General features: G+C 48.1%; 1 protein-coding gene across 1 annotated transcript in view; it reads right to left on the bottom strand.

Moving 5' to 3' along the window:
- Positions 1 to 23,839, bottom strand: part of LOC135199034 (coiled-coil and C2 domain-containing protein 2A-like) — a 169,899-nt gene that overhangs the window by 87,838 nt on the left and 58,222 nt on the right. The window contains exons 5-6 of the mRNA XM_064226950.1: positions 8,000 to 8,131; positions 7,645 to 7,780 (exon numbers count right to left, since the gene is read on the bottom strand). Of these exons, the coding sequence (XP_064083020.1) occupies positions 7,645 to 7,780; positions 8,000 to 8,131 (268 nt within the window). The remainder of the gene's footprint in view (positions 1 to 7,644; positions 7,781 to 7,999; positions 8,132 to 23,839) is intronic.

Raw genomic sequence — 23,839 nt, forward strand, 5'->3', positions numbered from 1 at the left:
GTTAAAAAAAGAAATACGCTTGATATTCCACCTACATCAAAGTCATTAAATAAAACTGGTATAGTATATAAAATTTGAGCTAGAGGCCAAGTACTGGGACCTGTAAGGTCATTCAGCACTTGTACAAGGGGTCTGTGTCTAGGGTGTCTTCAAGCCAGTAGGATCTTGAGTAACTTGAGCATTTAGATAACATCTTTATATAATTCTCAGCGGAATAAGCTTGTTAGACTATACCTACACTTTGATTAAACTGATAAAATAGCAAAGCTCCTTTACTATGTTTTGTATACTCTCTCACAACATACACATTTTTTAATAAGTCACAAATTAAATGTATAAAGTGCCATCATTAATACTGCTATGTACATAAATTATGGGTAACCTATGTTTGCCTAAGTATCAATTTTTTTAAATTTTAAAAGAAAAATGATATTGTTATAATACAATAAAGTTTCATACATACTTACCTGGCAGATATATACTTAGCTAAGACTCCGTCGTCCCCGACAGAATTCAAATTTCGCGCACTCGCTACAGGTAGGTCAGGTGATCTACCGGCCTGCCCTGGGTGGCAGGACTAGGAACCATTCCCGTTTTCTATCATCATTTTCTCTTTTCCACCTGTCTCCTGCGGGGAGGCTGGGTGGGCCATTAATCGTATATATCTGCCAGGTAAGTATGTATGAAACTTTATTGTATTATAACAATATCATTTTCATACAATGAAACTTACCTGTCAGATATATACTTAGCTGATTGGCACCCTTTGGTGGAGGGTAAGAGACAGCTAAAATGGAATAGACAGGTAAACAACATATGTTGTAGGTATAAAAGAAAAAACCTTGGTTCCTACCTGATAGGTGGTAGACTTCGTGGCTGTTGCCCGGTAGTCTGCATCACCTTCAAGACTTTAGCGAGATATGTGATCTGGCTAAGAGTTCTTGTGGGTCTGTCGATGGGTTATATGAACCGCTTACTCGGCAGAGCCTGAAAGGACTTTGTCAATGGGTACTGGACCACTTCTATGACAACACACCTTATGAAGGAGCACACAACCAATCCCGACCACCTGATCCTAACCACCATGTTAGTATAAAGAATTGTTCTGAGTTATCCCCGAACTCATTACAAACAACCCATAACTCGAAACTAATACGCATTCATACAAAAATTCCCCCCAAAATTTTTAAAATACTCCTCCAAAAGATATCACAAGAGTTCCTTACTGAACAACAGTGACTGGCCGCCAGTGCAGCACCGAGCCCTCTTTGTCAGCAGAAATCTAGAACATATCTAGTAGAAGGTATGTACAAAGTTAAGGATTGGTGTTTGCTCCCGTACCCAGTATCGTATCCGCCGATACGAAAGGCCCCAGAGAAAAACATTTCTCGTAGGTCACGCGAACGTCTTTAAGATAGTGAGATGCAAAAACCGAATTGCACCTCCAATATGTCGTATCAAGTATTTTCTTTAGCGACATATTCTTCTGAAAAGAGAGAGACGTCGCCACTGCTCTGACTTCATGAGCTTTTACTCTTAAGAGTGGAAAAGAGTCGTCAGGACAGAACTTGTGAGCATCTGTAATGACGCTCCTTATGAAGAAAGCTAATGCATTCTTTGACATGATTCTTGTGGGGTCCTTAATCGAACACAAAGACCTTGCCTAGAGCCTCCCATTTGTTTCTTTCTTGTAAGTAGAAACTTCAAGGCTCTTACCGGGCAAAGAGACCTTTCTGTTTCTCTACCCACGAGACTCGATAAGCTTTGATCTCGAATCTCTTGGGCCAGGGATTCGAGGGGGTTTCGTTTTTCGCTAGAAAAAGTGTTCTAAACGAGCAGAAGCCGAGTCTCTGTGAAGCCTACTTCATCTTCAAGGGCGTGAAGTTCACCAATTCTTTTGGCTGTCGCCAAAGATAAGAGAAACAAGCATTTCCTCGTTAAATCCCTAAACGAAGCTAAATGAGGAGGCTCGAATCTTTCAGACGAAAGGAACTTGAGAACTACTCCAGGTTCCAGCTGGGAGGAGTTAGTTCCTTAAATTTCGTTGTTTCAAACGATCTAATCAGGTCGTGCAGACTTTATTATCAGCAAGCTCTAGGTCTCTGTTTCTGAAGACTGCCGAAAGTATGCTCCTGTATCCTTTTATAGTCGATACAGACAAGTGAGAGTCCTCTCAGGAACAAAAGGAAATCAGCGATTTCGGTTATAGAGGTACTGGAGGAGGACAACAAATCTTAGACTTACACCACCTTCTAAAAACCTCCCACTTAGACTGATAGACTCGTCTAGTGGAAGCTCTGCGGGCTCTAGCGATAGCGCTTGCAGCTTTGCGAGAAAACCCCTCGCTCTGACAGTCTTTCGATAGTCGAAAGGCAGTCAGAGCGAGAGCGGGGAGGTTTTGATGAAACCTCTCGAAGTGTGGCTGTCTGAGAAGATCCATCCTTCTTGGAAGGGATCTGGGGAAGTCTACTGTCCACTCCAGCACCTCTGCAAACCATCCTGTGCTGGCCAAAAAGGGGCTATCAGGGTCATTCTTGTTCCGTTGGACACTACAAACTTCTCAACACTTTGCCCCAGGATTTTGAAAGGGGGGAAAGCGTTACACGTCTACATGAGACCAGTTCCTTAGCAGGAAGGCGTCGACCACGAGAGCTCTTGGTCTTCCACCACTGAGCAAAAGACTTCCAGCCTTTTGGAAAGGAATGTGGCGAACAGGTCTACATGAGGAGTGCCCCAAAGATCCCAAAGACTCTGACACACCTCTGAATGAAGGGTCCACTCTGTGTGAAGGACCTGGCTTCTCCTGCTGAGTCTGTCCACCCTGATGTTTCTCGTACCCTGAACAAATCTTGTCAGGAGGGAGATGTTCCTCTGGGAGGTCCAAGTAGCAGATCTCTTGCTATTTCGTATAGGAACAAGGAGTGTGTTCCTCCCTGTTTCCGAATGTAGGAAAGGGCAGTAGTGTTGTCCACATTCACTTGGACCACACTGTTGGTCACAAAAGGTTCGAAGAACTTTAGGGCCAAGTGTACTGCCAGCAGTTCTTTGCAATTTATGTGCCAGGACACCTGTGCTGCCTTCCAGGTGCCTGACACTTCTCTCGGTCCTAGTGTTGCTCCCCAACCCTTCTCCGATGCGTCTGAATATAACACTCGGCTTGGGTTCGGAACTTCCAGAGAAATTCCCTTGTTCTCTTTTAGAGGGGACAACCACCATTGCAGGTGTGGTTTCATTTCCATTGGAAGGAGGAAACTGTCGGAGAGAAGTCCCGTCTTCCAATTCCAAGATCTCCTTAGGAAAAACTGAAGAGGACGAAGATGAAGTCTTCCTAGAGGAAAGAACTGTTCGAGCGAGGAAAGGGTCCCTAGAAGGCTTAACCATTCCCTCGCCGAATGTTCGTTTCTTTTCCCTAAGAAGAGAGAGACGTTTTTTCCAAGCCATCTCACTATTCTCTCTTTGCGAAGGAAATACTCGAAAACCCGAGAATCCATCTGAATCCCCAGATAGACTAAGTTCTGTCTGGGGATCAGCTGTGACCTTCTCGAGGTTCACGAGTAGTCCCAACGACTTTATCAGGTCTAGGGTCAAAGAAAGGTCCTCCAAACACTGTCTCTCTGTTCTGGCCCTGATGAGCCAATCGTCCAGATGTAGAGAGATGTTGACGCCTTTGAGGTGAAGAAAACCTCGCCACATTCTTCATCAGGTTTGTGAAGACCTGAGGAGCTGTGGACAGGCCGAAACACAAGGCCCTGAACTGAAAGATCCTTCCCCCCGTCATGAAACGGAGGTACTTCTTCGAAGAAGGGTGAATCGGGACATGAAAATAAGCGTCCTGGAGATCCAGCGACACATCCAATCTCCTTGTCGTAAAGCCGACAAGGACTGAGGCCGAAGTCTCCATAGAGAACTTCTCCTTTAGAACAAACTTGTTCAGAGTGCTGACGTCTAGTACTGGTCTCCAGCCCCCGAGGCTTTCGCAACCAGAAAAAAGACGATTGTAAAACCCCGGAGAGTTTTGCTCCAGTACTAATTCTATAGCTTGTTTGTCCCACATTTGATCCACCATCAGACGAAGAGTATCCTTCAGTACAGGGTCCCTGTATCTGGCTGACAGTTCCCGCGGAATAGTCGTTAGGGGAGGACTGTCCTGAAGGGAAGGGGTAAGTATCCCTTCTGATTATAGACATCGAAGAGGGCGTCCGAGTTTATGAATGTCCAGGCGTCTGCAAATCCGAGAAGCCTGGCACCCACTGGTGTTTGGAGGTTGGCTGTCTCACTTCCCTTTCTTAAAGGGACGGGAAGAAGTTCTACCTCTCCTCTCAGGACCTCTCCTTTTTGAGGGAGCTCTGGAGGGAGGGCCTCCTCGAAAGGGCTGAACAGTAGAAGTAGGTCCTTTCTTGTCAACCGCAACAAGGGTCTCTTCTTCCTGCAGTCTGAAGAAGATCTTGTGTCGCCTTCTCAGTCAGTGAGCGAGAAATGTCCTTCACTAACTGAGAAGGAAACAAGAAGTCTGACATGGGAGCAAAAACCAGGGCTGCTCTCTGTGAGGGTGAAACCGCCTTGGTTAAGAAGGCACTAAAAATACTCCTCTCTTAAGGAGATACCGCTCCAAAGAGGGAGGAGACTTCTCCCGATCCGTCTGTACTGCCTTGTCAATACATGACAGTATACTAAGAATGACTTCGGGGTCTAGACCTTCCGAGTCATGAGCCTTCTTAGACATCACCCCAAAGGTGGGACCAGTCTAAGAAATTAAAAACTTCCAAAATATGGAAGAGGCCCTTGAGGAGATGATCAGTCTCAGAAATCGCCCAAGTCACACGAGCTCCATTCAAAGCGTGTCTACGCGATGAATCAACCAAGGTTGAAAAGTCTGCTTCAGCCGATGCTGGGAGAGAAAGGCCCATGTTCTCCCCAGTTCGGTACCACACGCCTCTTTTTCCAGAAAGTATGGCTGGAGGCATACAGAAGGTGGTTCTGACCAGATCCTTCTTTGATAACATCCACTTGTCAAGCGACTGTAGAGCTCTTTTCATCGAGTAGTCGGTCTCATCTTTAAAAAACCGACGAAGACTTAGGTACGATCGCACTCGAAAACAGTGATCGAGGCGAAGGAGGAGCAGCAGGAGTCAAGGAATCTCCATACTCTTGCAAAAGAAGGTCTGTCAAAACTCTATAGTTAGAGAAGCCTTCTCTACCGTTAGCCTCGTCTCCGAATCTACGTCCACACCGTGCGGAGAATCGGCTTGAAAAACGAGAGGATCTTCACCAAGTTCTTCTCTCTACTGGCGACAAACTCCTACTAGGAGAGGGGACTCATCGAGTGAACAGATTCTCTCTTAAGTCTACTAGATGTCTTGCGTCTGCTTGACTTCTTCACGCCTGGCAAGCTCTTCGCGCTTGGCTGGCGCATCGCGCTTGGTGGCGCTTCGCGCTTGGCTGGCGCTTCGCGCTTGGCTGGCGCTTCGCGCTTCGGCTGGAGCTTGTTGCTTGGCTGGTGTCTCGCGCCTGGCTGACCGCCTGCGCTTGCCTGGCGCCTCGCGTTTGGCTGACTCCTCGCGCCTGGCTGGCGCCTCGCGCTTGGCTGACTCCTCGCGCCTGGCTGGCGCCTCGCGCTTGGCTGACTCCTCGCGCCTGGCTGGCGCCTCGCGCCTGAGAGTATCCTTGTCTAGAGCAACTCGCTCGGATAGCTCCTGACGCCTGAAAGAATCTTCGCGCCTGGAATACGTCTCGCGCTTGTAAGGCTCTTCATGCCTGGAGGACGCTTTACGTTCTGGCAGGCGAAAGAAGACGAGATTCTTTAATAGGAAGTCTAGCGTCCTTCTTGCGAGGGGGATCCCTCGAAAGAACTCCAACTAAAGAGGCTAACTGTTCCTGCACAGCTAACAATATCCATCTTGGAAGCCACACCAGCGTCCTCTTCAATAGAAGAAGCAGGAGACCTCGAAGGTGTGCGATCCTCAACTACCGATCGAGGAGGCGTCGAGACCATCTTAGACTTCTTGATAGAAGAGGGGGCTTCCTCCGAGAAGCGCTCCGGGCTCGAGTCAAACGCGGGCTCTTTCCAGTGCCTTTTCAATGGCCTAGAAAGATCCGAGTCCTTCCACCTCGTTTAGGTGAAGGAGAACGGACGACGAGAAACAATCTCGTAGGACGCTTCTATTAAAGTGTGCCTGAGCAGTCTGTAGCGAAACAGAACCTGCTGAAGGGACGCCTGACCGTTGGGGGATTCCCCACAACCTCCGTACGGCTTTCGACTTTCCTTCTCCTCTGGGTATGTGAGTTTGGAAGAGGTCTAGCTGGGAGCATCGCAGGGACGGTCAGACGCCCCCTCCACAACCATGGGAACACTCACTTCACTAAGTAAATCATTATCACTTCCCTTACCTTGCATGGCGCCATTTTGTCTTCATCTTACGAAGAGTAGCCTTCAGATTGGCGATTTCAGAAGCCGAATCCGAATGCAAAGCCTGTGAGGGTTCAGATAACCAGAGGGAGAATCAAAAATCATTAATTACAGGAGAGTTAGACTCAGAAAAAAGGCTCAATAGGCCTTGTACTCACACCTTTGTGCAGCCCGTCTAATTCTATCCCTCTCTAACTTCTTTCAAATAAGAAGTTAGAGTCGTTCCATTCATTAGCATTCAACTTTTTCACACTCAATACAGGTGTTAGCTAAAGAACAGTCAAACCCCCTACATTTACGACATACAGTGTGAGGATCAACCGAAGCCTTCGGTATCCTCACCTTGCAGCCTACATTCACACACACTCTCACACTAACACTTGAATCAGACATTCTAGCAGAAAAATCAAAAGCAAGTCCAAATCCAGTCCACGGTAGCGAATGCCAAAACAACGATCCAGTACGTCACCAAGAAATCCAATAAAGATGATCAAAAAGTCTTGAAAAGCGAATTCCAGTCAGGAGGTAGTAACAACAATGTTGATACCACCGGGACCAGAGAAAATATGATAGAAAACGGTGGGGAATGGTTCCTAGTCCTGCCGCCCAGGGCAGGACCGGTAGATCACCTGACCTACTTGTAGCGAGTGGCGCGAAATTTGAATTTTCTGTCGGGGACGACGGAGTCTTAGCTAAGTATTTATCTGACAGGTAAGTTCATTGTATGAAATGTATCAACTAATCAATTCAATTTAAAGACAACTTAAACTGCTGTGTATAAATTCTAAAATCTGACTCCTTTCACACTATATAATCAATTAGACTATTTTGTTAAAACTACTTCACTAACTTCCTGCAGATTATTCATAATCGACAAATTCACTCTGTCTGTTACAACTTTTATTTGTTGTGTGACTCTGTATCAAAACTTCAGTGTAATTACAAGTTCTATAATGATCACAGTAACATGAACATTTTTTAATCAATTTGTATTTTTCATAGCTAACAATCCTGAGGTCTTAACAATAGGATAATCCTCTAGTGCCAGCTGGAAATATACAACTACGTACATTAATACCTCAGTATGTTTTCCTTTAACAATATTATCCAAATATAATAATAATAACATAAAAACAATAATACTTCTAAAATGGCACTTTCCACAAGATCATGAAGTCCATTCTTAGCATCTACCACAGTCTAGAACCAAACATGCAAAATTCAGTGATGAAACAAACTTGTTTTTTTGACGGAGCAATCGGTTTTCGATGATGTGCTGGTTTGTCTGAGACACGTAAGGCTTCTCTCCAACGAAGAGCCCTTCGTCTTCTAAATCCCTCAGCTCCTCTGCGTCAACTTTACTTCGACTATCACCTGTGAGAAGAGTACTCTTGTGACAAGCGTTTAGTTCAGTCAAGCGCATACATTTACTCCACTTTTATAAGCCTAAAAATTATTCTTTACCTACAATTTTAAGAAATTTCACCTCAATGTTCATCTGAAAAATCCCTTAACTATTCAATAGGCCAAAATCATAGGGGTTCTCTAATGCTCTACATTACTACTGAATATTTCAATACCATACAATCTTACTTGGCAGCATGGAAGGAATAAATAGGTTTTCCATGACAAGATGTTCGTATTCTGGGATGTACTCTGCTGGGACAACCTGGGATGCTAAGTACGACGAAGGAGCTACTAGTGACAGTTTCTCTGTTTCCTCACCTGAGATTGAGCAGAAACAAAAAATTAAAATGGACATTGCAATAATATTCTCAGAGTAGAAAGGCACTCAAAAGTCAAATCAGAGCAAAGTACAGTAGTACTTGAAGTGTCACTGATATAACCAGTGTGAACTATACATATTACTACCATACTGGAGGGAGCCACCATTCAACCGAGATTTTAATGTTTGCTACCCAGGAAACATTATTTCCACGTACCCACTAATGAAAATCCAAGTTTGCAAAATACATCCAGTATTAGAATTGTTTACAACTCCATAGTATATTATAAAGTATATTTTAAAAAATCACAATTTGTTGAAAAATGAAATTGTTAAGATACAATAAAAGTTTCACATACTTACCTGCAGATATATACTTAGCTTATGTCTCTGACGTCCGACAGAATTCAAAACTCGCGGCACACGCTACAGGTAGGTCAGGTGATCACCCCCTACCGCCGCTGGGTGCGGTAATAGGAATCATTCCCGTTTTCTGACAGAATTTTTCTTCCCCCTATCTCCTGAGGGGAGGATAGGGTGGGCCATTAAACGTATATATCTGCCAGGTAAGTATGTGTAAAACTTCATTGTATCTTAACAATTTCATTTTTACACATGCAACTTACCCGGCAGATATATACTTAGCTGATTGGCACCTTGGAGGAGGGTAAGAGATAGTTACTCAATATGAATAGCAATTCAAAAAAACAGGAAAACAACTTTTGTTGTAGGTACTATGATTAAACTTAAATACCTTGATTCCTACCTTATTGGGCAGAAGACTTCATGAGTTACTGTCTATGAGTCTGCTTGCCTCAAGAGTTCCAGAGAAAGGATGAGACCTGTCACTGAGAACCCTTCTGGATCATGTCAATGGGGGCTAGCCCGCTTACTCGACAGAGCCTTATTTGGGATCGTACCAATGGGGCCTATCCCACTTACATGGTAGAGCCTTCACCTTTGTCGTATCAACGGGGGACTAACCAATCTTACAAGACAGAGCCTAGGTCCAAAACATTACAAGGAGCATGAAAACAACCAATCTCGACCACCTGACCACACTACTTTGTTATACACTACGAATTGAAAGTGGTACTTTTCCCTGACCACTTTCAATCGACCATAAAAAAACAACACCACAAGATTAAAATCCTAATCTATCTAAACTAAGCTAGATTGGTTTCAGCCCCCTGTCCCAGCACCGAATCCGCAGACACGTAAGGTCCGACACGTAGGTCCGCCCGAGAGAAGCACTTATCATAAGTTACACGTACATCTCTCAAATAGTTAGACGCAAACACAGAATTGCATCCTCCAATATGTGGATCCATTAAGTCGTTTATCGACATATTCTTGTGGAAAGCTAATGAGGTTGCTACGGCTCTGACCTCATGCGCTTTAACTCTCAACTGCCCGAGATATTCCTCTTCAACAGGCAATATGTGCTTCTGTAATAATCTCTCTGATAAAGAATGCCTGTGCATTCTTTGACATCGTTCTTCTCGGATCTCTTACCGAGCACCAAAGGCTCTCTGAGTTTCCTCCCATTTGCTTTTTTCCTCTCTAGATAGAACTTGAGGATCCTTACCGGACACAAGGTTCTCTCTATCTCTCTCCCTACCAGGGAAGTCAATCCTTTAACTTCAAACGTCCTTGGCCAAGGCTTAGAAGGATTCTCATTTTGCTAAAAATTAGGGGGTTAAATGAACACACTGCAGAATCCTTCCTGAAAGCCCACTGCGCCTTCTAAAGCTGGAGTTCACTTATCCTTTTAGCTGATGATAATGCAAAGAGGAAAATAGATTTTCTAGTCAAGTCTCTAAATGATGAGTTATTGGGAGGTTCAAATTTCTCTGACATGAGAAACCTTAGCACCACATCCCAGGTTCCAGCTGGGTGGTCTGGCTTGTCTTGGACTTCGAAGTCTCAAATGATTTAATCAAATCGTGTAAATCTTTGTCATCCGTGATGTTAGTCCTGTATGTCTAAACACCAAAGAAAGCATACTTTTATAACCTTTTATAGTCGAGACTGCAAGGTTACATTTTAGTCTCAAATATAACAGGAAATCTGCTATTTCCGTCACAGAGGTACTGGAAGAGGATACATTCTGATTCCTGGCCCACCTTCGGAACACTTACCCACTTCAACTGGTACACGCATATAGTTGACGGTCTCCTGGCCCTTGCAATTGCCTTTGCAGCCGCGCGTGAAAACCCCTTCGCTCTGACGAGTCCTTCGACAGTCTGAAGGCAGTCAGACCGAGCGCGGGGAGGTTTTTGTGGTATCTGTCGAAGTGGGGCTGTCTGAGAAGATCGTTCCGTAAAGGAAGGTACCTTGGAAAATCTATCATCACCATTCCAGTACCTCTGTGAACCACTCTTGAGCTGGCCAAAATGGGGCGATTAGGGTCAATTTCGCTCCTTTCGTCAAAACAAACTTCCTCATGACGTTTCCTATGATCTTGAAAGGAGGAAAAGCGTAGCCGTCTATTCCTTCCCAATTTAGGAGGAGGCCGTCGATCGCTACTGCTCTTGGATCTGAAATCGGAGAGCAGTAGTTCTCCAGCCAGGCATTCCAATGAGTTGCAAACAGGTCTATGTTTTGACCTTCCCCATAGGTTCCAAATTTTATTGCAGACCTCTGAGTGCAGAGTCCACTCCCGTGGAAATGACTTGATCTCTCTGCTCAACAAGTCTGTCTGACGTTTTTCTCGCCTTGTATAAACCTCGTCAAGAGTGTGATGTTCTGATCCTTTGAACCATACAAGAAGCTCTTTCGCCTTCTTGTACAGTGAGAGGGAGTGAGTCCCCCCCTGTTTTCTTATGTAGGCTAGAGCTGTCGTGTTGTCTGAATTTACCTGCAACACTGAGTTCGCGACTTGGGATTCCCACTGCCTGAGAGCTAGATGCACTGCCACTAACTCTTTCTCGTTGATGTGCCAGGACACCTGTTCCCCACTCCAGGTGCCTGACACTTCTCTCGGGCCCAACGTCGCCCCCCATCCCGTCTCCGACGCGTCTGTAAAACAAACACTAGGGAGGGGTTCGGTAACTGCATCGATAGTCCCTCGTTCAGTCTGCCTGGTTCTAACCACCAGCTGAGGTTTTTCTTTATCTCTCGGACAGAGGAAAAGATTCCACAGATCCTGATTCTTCTGGTCCCAATTCTCCTTCAAGAAGAAATTGAAGAGGTCTTATGTGAAGCCTCCCTAGAGAAAACGAACTGTTCCAACGAGGAGAGGGTCCTAGAAGACTCATCCATTCCCTCACGGAACATTGTTCTTTCTCTAGGAAGGTCTTCACTTTTAGAATGCACCGTTCCTGTCTTTCTATGGACGGAAACACTTGAAAAACCCCGAGAATCCATCAGAATCCCCAGATAGACAATGCTTTGCTGGGGATCCATCTGGGATTTCCGAGGTTCACTAACAGTCCCAGGGGACTGAGTCAAGTCCAACGTCGACCTTAGGTCCTCCAGACACTGATCCCTGGATTGCGAGCGAATCAACCAATCGTCGAGATACAGCGATATCCTTATTCCTTTTAAATGTAGCCAATGTGCTACGTTTTTCATCAATCCCGTGAAAACTTGGGAGCTGTGGAAAGACCGAAACAAAGGGCGCGAAACTGAAATACTTGGCCCTGTATCATAAATCTTAGATACTTCTGGACGAGGGATGGATGGGTGACATGAAAGTAGGCATCTTGCAGATTCCAATGACACCATCCAATCCCCTTGTCTTAGCGCTGAAAGAAACTGACGACGTCGTCTCCATCGTGAACGTTGTTTTGATCACAAAGTGATTCAGAGCGCTTACGTCCAGCACTGGTCTCCACTCCCCGAGGCTTTTGGTACCAGAAAGAGGCGATTGTAAAATCCTGGAGAATGAATGTCTAATACCTTTTCTATAGCCTTCTTTTCTAGCATCTGTTACACCAGATGTAATAGTGCTTGGTTCTTTAAAGGATCTCTGTATCTGCCGCTAACTCCCTTGGAGTGGTGGTTAAGGGAGGTTTTTTCCCTGAAGGGGATCAGGTATCCTCTCTCCGAGGATCGAGAGGGACCAGTTGTCCGCCCTCTCTGAGCCCAGACTTTCGCGAACCTCAAAAGTCTGGCTTCCTACTGGAGTCTGGAGGACTCCTGTCTCACTGCGGCTTTGAGAATGGTCTTCGAGAAGATCGTCCTCTCTTAAACGGCCTTCTACTCTTAGGTGCGGGTCTTGAGGTTGTTCTTCCTCGAAAGGGCTGTTGGAAAGACACTTTATTCTCTGTTCCCTCTCTCTTAGCCATCGGCACAGCAGGTTTAAGCCTCTTGGCGGATTGAGCAAGAAGATCTTGCGTAGCTTCTTCGACAGTGATCTAGAAATGTCCCTCACTGTCTCCTGAGGAAAAAGGTACTCCGAGAGTGGGGGGGGAAAAGCAAAGAGGCTCTCTGCAAGGGAGAAACAGACTTGGAGAGAAACGAGCTGTAAACTGATCTCTTTTTGAGCACTCCTGCTCAAAAGAGAGATGCTACTTCTGTGGATCCATCCATGACTGCCTTGTCCAGGCACGAAAGGACACTTGATAACACCTCCCATAGTCACAAACTCCGGATCCATGCGCTCTTTTGCTAGAGCTCCTAAGGCCCAATCCATGAAGTTGAAGACTTCTAGTGTGCGAAATAGACCCTTGAGTAAATGGTCCATCTCGCACATTCCCCCAAGACCTTTAGCTGAAAGTAGAGAGCGCTTCTAGATGATTCTACCAGAGCAGAAAAATCCGCGTTTGCGGAAGCCGGAAGGCCTAACCCCATGGGTTCCTTCGTGTCGTACCAGACACCCGGCTTACCTGTCAATCTAGACGGAGGACACACACCGTCTTACCTGCCTCCTTCTTAACAGGAGCCAGTTCTCCAGATTCTTGATGGCCTTTCTCATAGAGAGAGTTGGCCGCATCTTGACAAAAGAGGGGGATTTGCCAAATTAGTACTCGATAGCAGAGATCCTGGAGATGGAGGATCAGCCGGAACACAGCGAGTCCCCAAACTCCTGAAGTAGTAATGCAGAAAGTCTCTTATAATCAGAGACTCCTACTTCTTTCGTCTCTTCCTCCTCCGAGACTTCCTCCAAGGTTACATTCGGAGAGGGAGACTTCTTAGGTGAAGAAGTCCTGGCAGGTATGCGACTCTTATCCTTCAAGAGCTCCGTCAGAAGAAGCCGCCAGTTCAATACCCGAGATATGTTTCCTCGGTAAAGAAAAAACTTCCGCTTTCTCGCTCCCAGGTTCTTGATACCTGCTAGGGGGAGGATCTAGAGCCTGCCTCATCAGGCTCTTGGCGCCTATCCGGAGAAAACACTCGTTTCTATTCTCGAGCGCCTACTATGAGTAGGGCGCGAATACAAAGTCAGGATCCTTTCAGGCTCTTGGCGCCGTGAGGAGAGGCGCTTGCGCCTACTCTTCTGTGACTCTCAGGAGTAGGGCGCGCGTCTGACAAAAGGCTCCTTTCAGGCTCCTGAATCTTACGAGGAGAGGCGTCAGAGCCTACTCCTGATCTTCCAGGATTAGGGCGCAATCCCTGGAAAGGCTCTTTTTTAGGCTCTTGCTGCCTTTGAGGCGAAGCGCTTGCGGCCTACTCTTGATCGTCTTACAGGAGTAGGGCGCAGATCCTCGATTAGGCTCCTTTCAGGCTCGACGCCTGCTAGGAGAACGGTAAGCGTTCCACTCTAGATACTCTTCAGGAAGTAGGCGAGGAACCCCTGTTTAGGTCTTCGTAGAATCTTGGAACCTGCTAGGAGAGGCGCTTGACTCCCTTGAGGAAAGCCTATCATAAGGTCTCGAGTAACTTAACGAGATTCGATCATCCAGGAGTCCTATCGAACCGAATCCCTTCTGGTGAAGATTCCGGAGACTTCATAGCCTTTTAGGCGCAGGAGAATCCTCCGGAAAAGGTTCCGGGCTCGAGTCAAGAGCGCCTTCTCGTGGAGGTTTCCAGGCTCTCTCTAGGAGGGCGCGATTTGGAAGATGAGCTCCATCCTCGTTTAGGAGAGGACAAATCAGTCGGAAAAACACTTCCTTAAGAGGCTTTTCTATAGCTCTCTACAGCAGCCTGGGACGAGTCTACAGGACCTGCTGAAGGGACGCCTGACCGTTGGGATACTCTACATCCCCTTGCGGCTTTCGACATTCCTCCTCCCACTTGGGCATGGGAGTCTGAAAGAGGTCTAGGCCTAGGAGCGATTGCGGAGTCGGTCAGACGCCCCCTACCACTGTTACTGGGGACACTGCACTTATCACTAGACATTTCACCCTTACCTTGGTCTATATCTCCGCAAGTTGCTGTTTGCAAATCGGCGGATTGAAGCTTCCACAGCGGGCTCTCTCGGCAGGACACATCTGCGGGTTTTCTAACTTTTTAACATACGAAGTTAGTCTTTCCATTGTAATTCAGTTAAGCTCTCACATACATCACATGTATCCTTAACCGAACAATCCCTTCCCTACATTTTACACAAATAGTGTGAGGGTCCAAAGTAGCCTTAGGCAAACCTCACCTTGCATCCCTCATTTACACATACTCTAAACAGAGTTCCAGGTGTTAAAATCGGACATATTAACCAACTAAATCCAAAACACAGCGTATGCCAACAACCAAAGATCAAATTACTTCCCAAATAATCCTCGGCGAAGCAAGCAAGAAATTCTAAGCAGGAGCTACCAACAAAGTTGTTGTCAGCACCGGCGACAGAAAAATTCTGTCAGAAAACGGGAATGATTCCTATTACCGCCACCCAGCGGCGGTAGGGGGGGATCACCTGACCTACCTGTAGCGTGTGCCGCGAGTTTTGAATTCTGTCGGACGTCAGAGACATAAGCTAAGTATATATCTGCCGGGTAAGTTGCATGTGTAAAATTGCATTTTTCCTAACTATACAAACCTGAGGTCCTTTAACAATAGGAATGTAACTTAGCGGGCAGCTGGAACCGGTCGTAAGCTTCGAAACAAGAGGGTTCGGTAGTTAAACTGCTTGTCCGACAGTCGGTGGTCCAGCAGCGACTGAGAGGTGAAGAGTCACTTTACTTTAGGCCCAAGCAAAAAACAGAGTGAGGGGTGGCATGAGGTGGGACTATGTGTAAAAAAGGACCTCAGGTTGTATAGTTAGGAAAAATACAATTTTCGACAAATTGTGATTTGTTGCGATACGTAATACAAACCATCGGTCCTTTAACAATAGGAAGACTCACTTATTGGTGGGTGGAATCTGAATCTTATGAACAGACTGGTGTTCGTCCGACCTGGTTCCCTCCCTGGTCGTAAGAGCAGAGGGAGGGATCCTAGCCTCTGCCCAACTGATCGGGGTGTGCACCGCGGGATCAGTGGTCAGACCTCTGAACCAAATTTATAAGAGGGAGGCAAGCGTGCCTCTTATAAAATAGCAAGCAAGAACTAGTTCCTACTTCAAGAGCCAAAATGAAGTTCAGGGTTTGTCTCTTGTTGGCCTCCGCTCCCCCCCTGTTAGGGAAGTGGTGATAACTGCTCCTATCCCTACTGAAAGGGATAGGTTGGAGCTCAGTCATGCAGCTTACCTGCATCTGCCTCCTGTCCAGCGTAGTGATGATCGCGGCCCTCTGCCCACAGGTAGAGGAGGAAGAGTAGCCAGTCACACTCTCTTTCACTCGTCCATTCATGCAGTCACACAAGGATGTTGATGCTGTTCTGTCCGCTTGGATGCTGGGTAAGCTACACAACTTGTTGAGCAGCCACCACGGGTCCCAAGAAAAGGTTGTCCAAGGACTGTGGGCAATATTCCGAAGGTAGGAGGTAAAGGTGGTCTGGTTGGCCAAACCCCTGCCTTCAGAACCTGTGCCACAGAGAAGTTCTTGCAGAACGCAAGGGTTGGACCAATTACCTCTGACTTCGTGGGCTCTCGGACAAAGGGTACTGGTGTCGTCACTACCATCTGTGTCGTACGCCCTCCTGATCACCTCACGCAGCCAGAAAGAAAGGTTCTTGGATACCTCTTTCTTGGTAACAACGGTGCTAACGAAGAGGCATCGACACTCAGGCCTGAGGTGTCGAGTTCTCTTCAGATAGCACCGTAACGCCCTTACAGGACAAAGCAGCATCTCATCCACGTTGTTATCGGTGAAGTCACCTTCAGGGAGGGGATCATGAATGACTCGAAAACCGGTCGTCAGGGATCGAAGGATCTGAGTCTTACCTACGAAGTCCGGGATGAAATCGAGTGTCACAGAGCCCCAATCCACTAGAATGTTTAACATTGAAGGAAAGACCATGAAGTTCCCCTACTCTCTTTGCCAATGCCAGGGCCAGCAAGAAGAGGGTCTTGAGGGTCAGGTCCCTGTCTGACGACTCTCGGAGTGGCTCGAAGGGACTTCGAGTCAAACTCCTAAGGACGAGAGTCACATCCCACCCCGGGGGGCCTGGGTTCCCTGGGTGGGCAAAACCTCTCAAAGCTCTTCATAAGGAGGAAGATCTTGAAGGAAGTGGAGATATCCACTCCCCGCAGTTTGAGGACTAGGGCCAAGGCGGCTCTGTAGCCTTTAACTGGGGAGACGGAGAGGAGCTTCTCTCGGCGAAGAAGACGAGGAAATCCGCTACTTGCTGAGAAGTGGCTCTGTGAGGAGAGAGACCCTGTCCACGACACCAACCACAGAAGACGGACCACTTTCCCTGGTATACAGCTGCAGAGGACTGTCTGAGGTACCCAGCCATCTCTGTTGCTGTTCGGCGAGAAAAGCCTCTCGCTCGCAAGAGATGGTGGATAACAGCCAGCCGTGAAGAGACAGGGACTGAACCGACCGGTGGTACTGTTCCACGTGTGGTTGGCACAGGAGGTTGTGCCAAGGGGAATCTCTCTCGGTGCTTCGGCAAGCAGAGCCAGCAGGTCCGGATACCAAACAGCCTGAGGCCATTTGGGCGCCACCAGAATCATCCGAAGATTCGCAGTGACCAGCACCCTGCTGATCACCTTGCGAATCAGACAAAACGGGGGAATGGCGAAAATGAAGAGGCTGTCTCACGGACGTTGAAGAGCGTCCTCTGCAGCTGCCCATGGGTCCGGCACAACCGAGTAGAAAACCTGAAGTTTTCTGTTGTGCCGGGTGGCGAACAGATCCACGACTGGACGGCCCCACAGGTTGAAGAGCCTGGGTGAAGGGACCACTCGGTTTCCTATCACCTGATCCTGACGGCTGAGCTTGTCTGCTACTATTCCTCTTGCCTGGAATGTAGTGGGCTGACAGCTCTACCGAGTGTGCCACGGCCCCACTTGTGCACCTGCAAACGTCAACTGATGCAACGGGAGGGACACTATGCCCCCCTGTTTGTTGACGTACACCACTACCGTGGTGTTGTCGCTCATCAACACCACTGAGTGTTCCATCAGACGGTCCTGGAACTCTTGGAGAGCGAGAAACGCTGCCTTGAGCTCCAAGATGTTGATGTGAAGGTGCTTGTCGTGTCGTGATGATCCCACACTCCTGCAGCCAGCAACTCCTCCAGGTGTGCGCCCCATCCCTCGGTCGACGCGTCTGAAAACAGCAACATCTAAGAAGGGGGTTGCGAAGAGGCACTCCTCTTACGAGGTTCCTGTTGTCCAGCCACCAGGTTAGGTCCTGCCTCACCTCCTCCGTGAGAGACACGGGGAAGTTACAATGGGTCTCTTGCCTGTGACCAACTCTCTTTAGCTCCACTGAAGAGACCGCAGGTGAAGACGCCAGTGAAGGACTAACTTCTCGAGAGACGACAGGTGACCGATCACGACCTGCCACTGCGGAGCTGGCTGCTCCTGTAGGGACAGAAAACTGTCTGGCTGCCTCCCTAAACCTGCGATCTGCGAGTCTGTGGGGATGACTCGCCCTGCTACTGTATCGATCAGCATCCTCAGGTACTTCATCCTCTGCATGGGCTCGAGACCCGACTTCTCGAAATTCACTACTATCCCAAGGTCGCGGCAGAAGGCAGAATTTGAGGAGTCGATCCCTGTCCTGTAGCAACTGTGAGCGAGAGCTCGCCAGGCCCAACCAATCGTCGAGATACCTCAGCAGACGTATCCCTACTGAATGGGCCCAAGCCGACACCAGAGTGAACACTCGCGTGAACACCTGTGGGGCGGTTGAGAGACCGAAACAAAGTGCCCTGAATTGGTAAACTGTCCCGTCGAGGATGAAGCAGAGGTACTTCCTGAAGGACTGATGGATGGGTATCTGGAAATATGCGCCCTTCAGGTCCACTGAAAGCATGAAGTCGTTCTCCCTGATGGAATCGAGCACGGAGCGTGCTGTTTCCATCGTGAACAGAGTCTGGCAAACGAATCGGTTCAGGGGAGAGAGATCTATCACCAGGTGCCAGCCCCCTGATGACTTCTCTACCAGGAAAAGTCGACTGTAGAAGCCCGGTGACTGATCCCATATGATCTCCACAGCTCATTTGCTCTGCATGGCTTCTACTTCCTGCCGAAGTGCCACGTCCCTGGCAGAACCAGGAACGTACATTTGTAGATGGACCGGGTTGGAGGTGAGGGGTGGCCGAGACTCGAAGGGTAGTAGATATCCCTCCCGAAGGACATTTACTATCCAGGTCTTGCTCCGTAGCGCTGCCAAGTTGCCCAATGGCTCGCCAGGCAACCCCCCACTTCCGGCAGCAGGTGAGGGGGAACGCCGTCCCTAGCGTTTCCCTCCTCTCTTCGACTTCTTCTTCCCGGCTCCTCCCCGAGAGAAGGATGGCTGGGAGGAGGGCTGGTTATGGTCACTCCTTACTGATGAAGTCGAAGGCAGAGTCTTTCCTCTCAGCTTCAACGAAGCAATCGTCTTAGCCGCAGAGGAAGCGCTAGCTAAACTCTTAGGCTTAGCGGCAGTGGCTTGAGGCTGCCCAGCTGCCTTCGAGACTGCCTGGTGGACTAGACGGTCACTATCGTCAGTGCGCCGTTGTTCCACCGTAGCGTCCACCATCTCTCTGGGAAAGAGAGAGGAGGAACTCCGCACCGGTTCATTGTGAGGACCCAAGGCCGCCTCGTGCCCTGCCGACCTGGTTACTCGAGTGAGGACAGCGTCCCTACGCCTCAGAAACAGGTTGGCCTACAGGTTGGCCGTCTGGTGGGCCAGGTAGGAGATAGCCCTACCTCCAGACTGGCACAGTCTCATGAAAGTCAGGTCCCCTTCAGGAGTAATGTTTCCCAAAGAGGCCGCGACCTTAGACACTGTGAGGGACCACAGGTCTATCCAGGTGACTGCTTGGAATGCTGCCATGGCAGTCGATTCCAACGAAAGTGCCTCTTGCTGCGAGAACTAGAGGTTCTCTGACAGCAGGTGCTGAAGAGACACCCCCGGAGTTAGCCTAGCCAGCTCTGAGTTAACCTGCTTGGGCGGCAGAGGGTCCTCTGTTGGCAAGTAGAAGCGCCTCTGTCGTAGTAGAGGTGGGGGAAAGAGCTTGGACGACCTGCCGGACCGAAGCGAACCCTCCTGTCCGGAGACGAGAGCGTCCACTTGGCTCAGCACACTGTCGGCAAAGGCTGATCGCGGCAGACCCACCGTCGTCCTGGGTTCCTTTTTAGGTCCCCAGAACGACTCCAGCCTAGATGTAGCCTCGGAAGGTAGGAGCAGCGATCCTTCCCCGAGGTTGTTGTGCTGAAGAATCAGCGCAATAACCTCAGCGAACAACCTCTGGATCTCAGGAATGACTGCGTCTTGCAGAGACGGACCGTCCAGCCCATCTAGTGAGAACGCCTCCCGAGACCCTCCTCCTTCCGCAGGAGGAACCACAACAGACCCCTCATGGTCTCCTCCTGCCACTTGCGCGTAAGATCTGGTCGGTGCTAGGACCGTGCCAGGCTCGTAGGCCCTCGTGGCGGTGCGCTCCTTGCGATCGCTCCTGATCGCCTCGCTCTTCCCGGTGTAGCCCGAGGAAGTTGAAGGGATCGGAGAGGAAGGCCTAAGGCCCCCCCCCCTCACCCACCGGCAGAACCGGCGTGCTGGGGGGCTGCAGACGCTCGCCAACCTGCAGTGGCGATCAGGCTGCAGGCCTGGTCGAGCGGCTAGACCAAGAACAGCGGCGACGGTCCCGAGCGTCAGAAGAGCTGCTGCTGGTCCCCCTATCCGCACAGTCCCGGTGGGAGCGGCTGTCAGGGGACCAGCAGAGTCCGCTGTCGTTGTGGGAGCGGAGGTCAGGGGACCGGCAGAGTCCACTGTCGCGGTGAGAGCGAGGCCTGTCCTCACGGCGCGTCACACTGCTCGGCTGGTCCAGGTGACTGAGGGGACTGCTTTCTCGCCTCAGCCCGCAGCCGGTCTGGGACCGTCGTGTCAACCCCGGCTACCTTCTTCCTCAGCTGTGGGGCCTTGGAAGTCGAAGGGGAAGCGGCGGCAGCAGACGACGACGATGAAGACGACGACGACACCTTCCACTTCTTCCTCTTCTTCGTCAGATTTGTCAGGACCACCGTCAGGTCTTCCATCCAGGATGGAGCCGGGGCAGTTGCCGAAGCTGCACCCGTCCGGAAGGACCTGGGGTGGGGGCAGCAACACCACGGGCAGGAACGACGGCGGCAGGAACTGATACAGGGTCGGCAAGCACAGGAACAGGCAGCGGAGCAGGAACCAGCGGCATCCTTGGTACTGGCGGCAGATCTAAAGGAGAGCTCTTGTGACACCGGAAGTCAGGGGCTGGAGCAAGAGCGGCAAAACCAGGCGGCCGCGTCACGATCATCCTCTGTACACCCGGCAGCGGCGCCTGCACAGCAGCTGTCTGGGTCACCATCGACACGTGTTGTGTATACACCAGGTGAGGAGGAGCAACGTAACCCAGCGTGGACACTGTAGTCGTGGTTGTCGTGACCGGGCCATGGGTTACTGGCCTGGTCCCCCTCGCGAGATGACCCAGCAGCCCCTGAACGCTTGGTGTCCTTGGAGGCCCAGCGAGTACCAGACCCGGCCGAGATCGTCCCCCGTGGCAGGCAAACCTGAGGAAGAAAGTGTCGGGTTATGGGGGGGGGGGGGGGGGGGTTTCCCCAGGGGGGGGGGGGGTTCCCCTGCCTGGGGGGGGGGGGGGGGGGCAGATCCCACCCCCCCGAGCGAATGGACGACCCTGAATACAACTGCCACGTCGGGGTACCTCGCCCCCCCTCCCTACACTCAACTGATCGAGGGAAGAGAAGGAGTGAGATCCCCCCCCCCCAACCCCCCCCCCACCCCCCGAAGGGGAAGGAGCCATATGCAGGAGCTGTGATGGAGGGAGAAAAGAAGACGATGTGTCCGTAACCAAGGGAGTAACTGGGAGAACCCTCCGATAGATACCCTGGCCGGCTTACGTGGTTCTTCCTCCCTTCATAATGCTCCCACTGCTCCTCCGACCAAACAATACACAAATCACAGGGCTCAGTGCGAGAGCAATCTACCTCGAAAAGGGCACAATCTGCGTCTCACGGGGGGGGGGGGGGGGGGGGGGCGGGGGGGGGGGGGGGGGGGGGGGGGCGAGGGGGTCTTTCTGGCTTGCAGGAATCCATTTCCACTAGGACAATACACAAAATACAAAAAAATAGCCAGGTACTCACGTTATTTTCACACAAGCACACTAGTAAAAGAAAAAAGTAATATCTTCACAAAATGAAGGGAGTAATCCAAGAATATGATGAAAGCGGGGCAGAGCGCGAACAGTACGTCTATCACCCCAGTGTGGCCGAAAGCAAAGTGACTCTTCACCTCTCAGTCACGCAGGACCGCCGACTGTTGGACAAAGTAGTTAACTACCGAACCCCCTTGTTCGAAGCTTATGACCAGTTCCAGCTGCGCTAAGTTACATTCCTATTGTTAAAGGACCGATGGTTTGTACAGACGGCCAACGAAGAATTGGCGTAGTTTCTTAATTCATTGTTCGTTATGGACATATTGCCATATGCAGGTGCCAGATTATTTACTTCACAATAAATAACATTTCCTATCAAAGGTGCTATACTTGAAATAAATTACATTAGAATTGAGTAGACTTATTCCATGTATTAAAGATAATTATTTGCAAAGTAAGGAAAAAATATATACCGATGGGTCCACGATTTCTAATTTTATTCTCAACTCTAACTTCGTGACAGCATACCGAAGATTTTGATTTGAGGTTGGCTTTGCTGTCGCTAGAGTCTTGACTCAACGTATCGTACTGCACTGGGGTGCTGTCATTTCGTCTCCTACAGCCGATAAATAATACATCAAGGCGTTAACATTCTTTGAAAACTGTGTTTAGTTAAACTAATTTTGTCCTTTGATCAATAAAATAATTTGCATGACACATTTAGTGGGCCTAAATTGGACTTCTGATTTTCCCACATGATTGCCTAGGTCTATTTTCAGCAGTATACGTCTCGGATACGTAATATTAATGAATATTTAAATCGACAATTATATAATACATATATAATATATATATATATATATATATAGAATATATATATATATACATACAACATACATATATATATATAATATATATATAATATATATATAGATATATAGATATATATATATAAATCTGCTTGATTGACTATTCCCGTTATTCTTGTTTTATTAGCCATGTTCGCCTTTCTTCTTATCCTTTTCATAATGCTTAACATAATTAACTCAGACCTAGCTATTCAAAATCAAAAAGCAATCATAAGAAAATCAAACGAATATAATTTCAGTCTTATGTTTTATCGAATTCCTTGCAATATCATCCTGTTTCATTTGGACACCGTGGAAAGCTGTGGGAGTCAAAACAACTGACGAATACATTAAGAAAGGCTTACTTTCCTTAAAGCTTTCTTAGGTTGATTTTTTGTAACTATTCATTTCTTCTAAATAGAAATTAATTCAAATTAGTTTCACATGTTATACCTACTAGACCTACTACAATAAGCATATTATAAGTAGCTGAAAGGATAAGAAATATGAAAGGTGACGTTCTCGTTTAAGTCTATTTCATATGTTTTTTTTTTCTTTTTTTTTTTTCTTTCAAGAAAAAAACCTACTCCTTTAATCAAGGGTTGCTCTTTGACGGCTTCAGGGTGTAACACGAGTGTATGCACATATTTTGTGGAATGAAAGATAAAGTTTCTTTGAACAGAAAATAATTTATAAACATGCATTTTAAGACGTCCGTTGTCGGTGTGGGGAATTTTAAAATAACCGTTATCATTAGTGGTGCTTTCACGAGGAGTTCGTAGTGAGAACTGAGAAGTCGGATCTAGTCGCCTGAGATGTAGAAGAGAGCGGAGGTGGCGTATAGGAGTGATGGAAACGATTAGGCCGATGTTAATAAAGTATCTCCCAATAAAGTATTCTTTAGGTTTTGAAGAAAAAAATTGCATGCAGCATTGAAACCGTTTCCCTCCCTATCCGTGGTATTCACTGGGCTACCGATAAAAAACAAAACTAAAAGAGTAAACCTAACTGAATCTCTCATTCATCAAAGATATGTTTGCTTATTCATTAGACTTATTCATTAGACAACTACCAAAGACTTCAAGAGTAGATTTAAAAATCTCTTCTCTCCATCTTAAGTTTCATCAGACACCAGTCATAAGCAATGTCGTGACGAGGCACTAGAATTCAAAGTTCACAAATGAATGCTGCTCAGCAACATTTACACTACTGTATTGTCTTGCTCTCATGTGGTGCTTCGAGGTGTTCCACTCTAGGCCCATGTTCTAAATTTGCCGTTTTTTAAACAATTTTATTCAT

This window comes from Macrobrachium nipponense, chromosome 25 (assembly GCF_015104395.2).
Source record: "Macrobrachium nipponense isolate FS-2020 chromosome 25, ASM1510439v2, whole genome shotgun sequence".
Taxonomy (NCBI): domain Eukaryota; kingdom Metazoa; phylum Arthropoda; class Malacostraca; order Decapoda; family Palaemonidae; genus Macrobrachium; species Macrobrachium nipponense.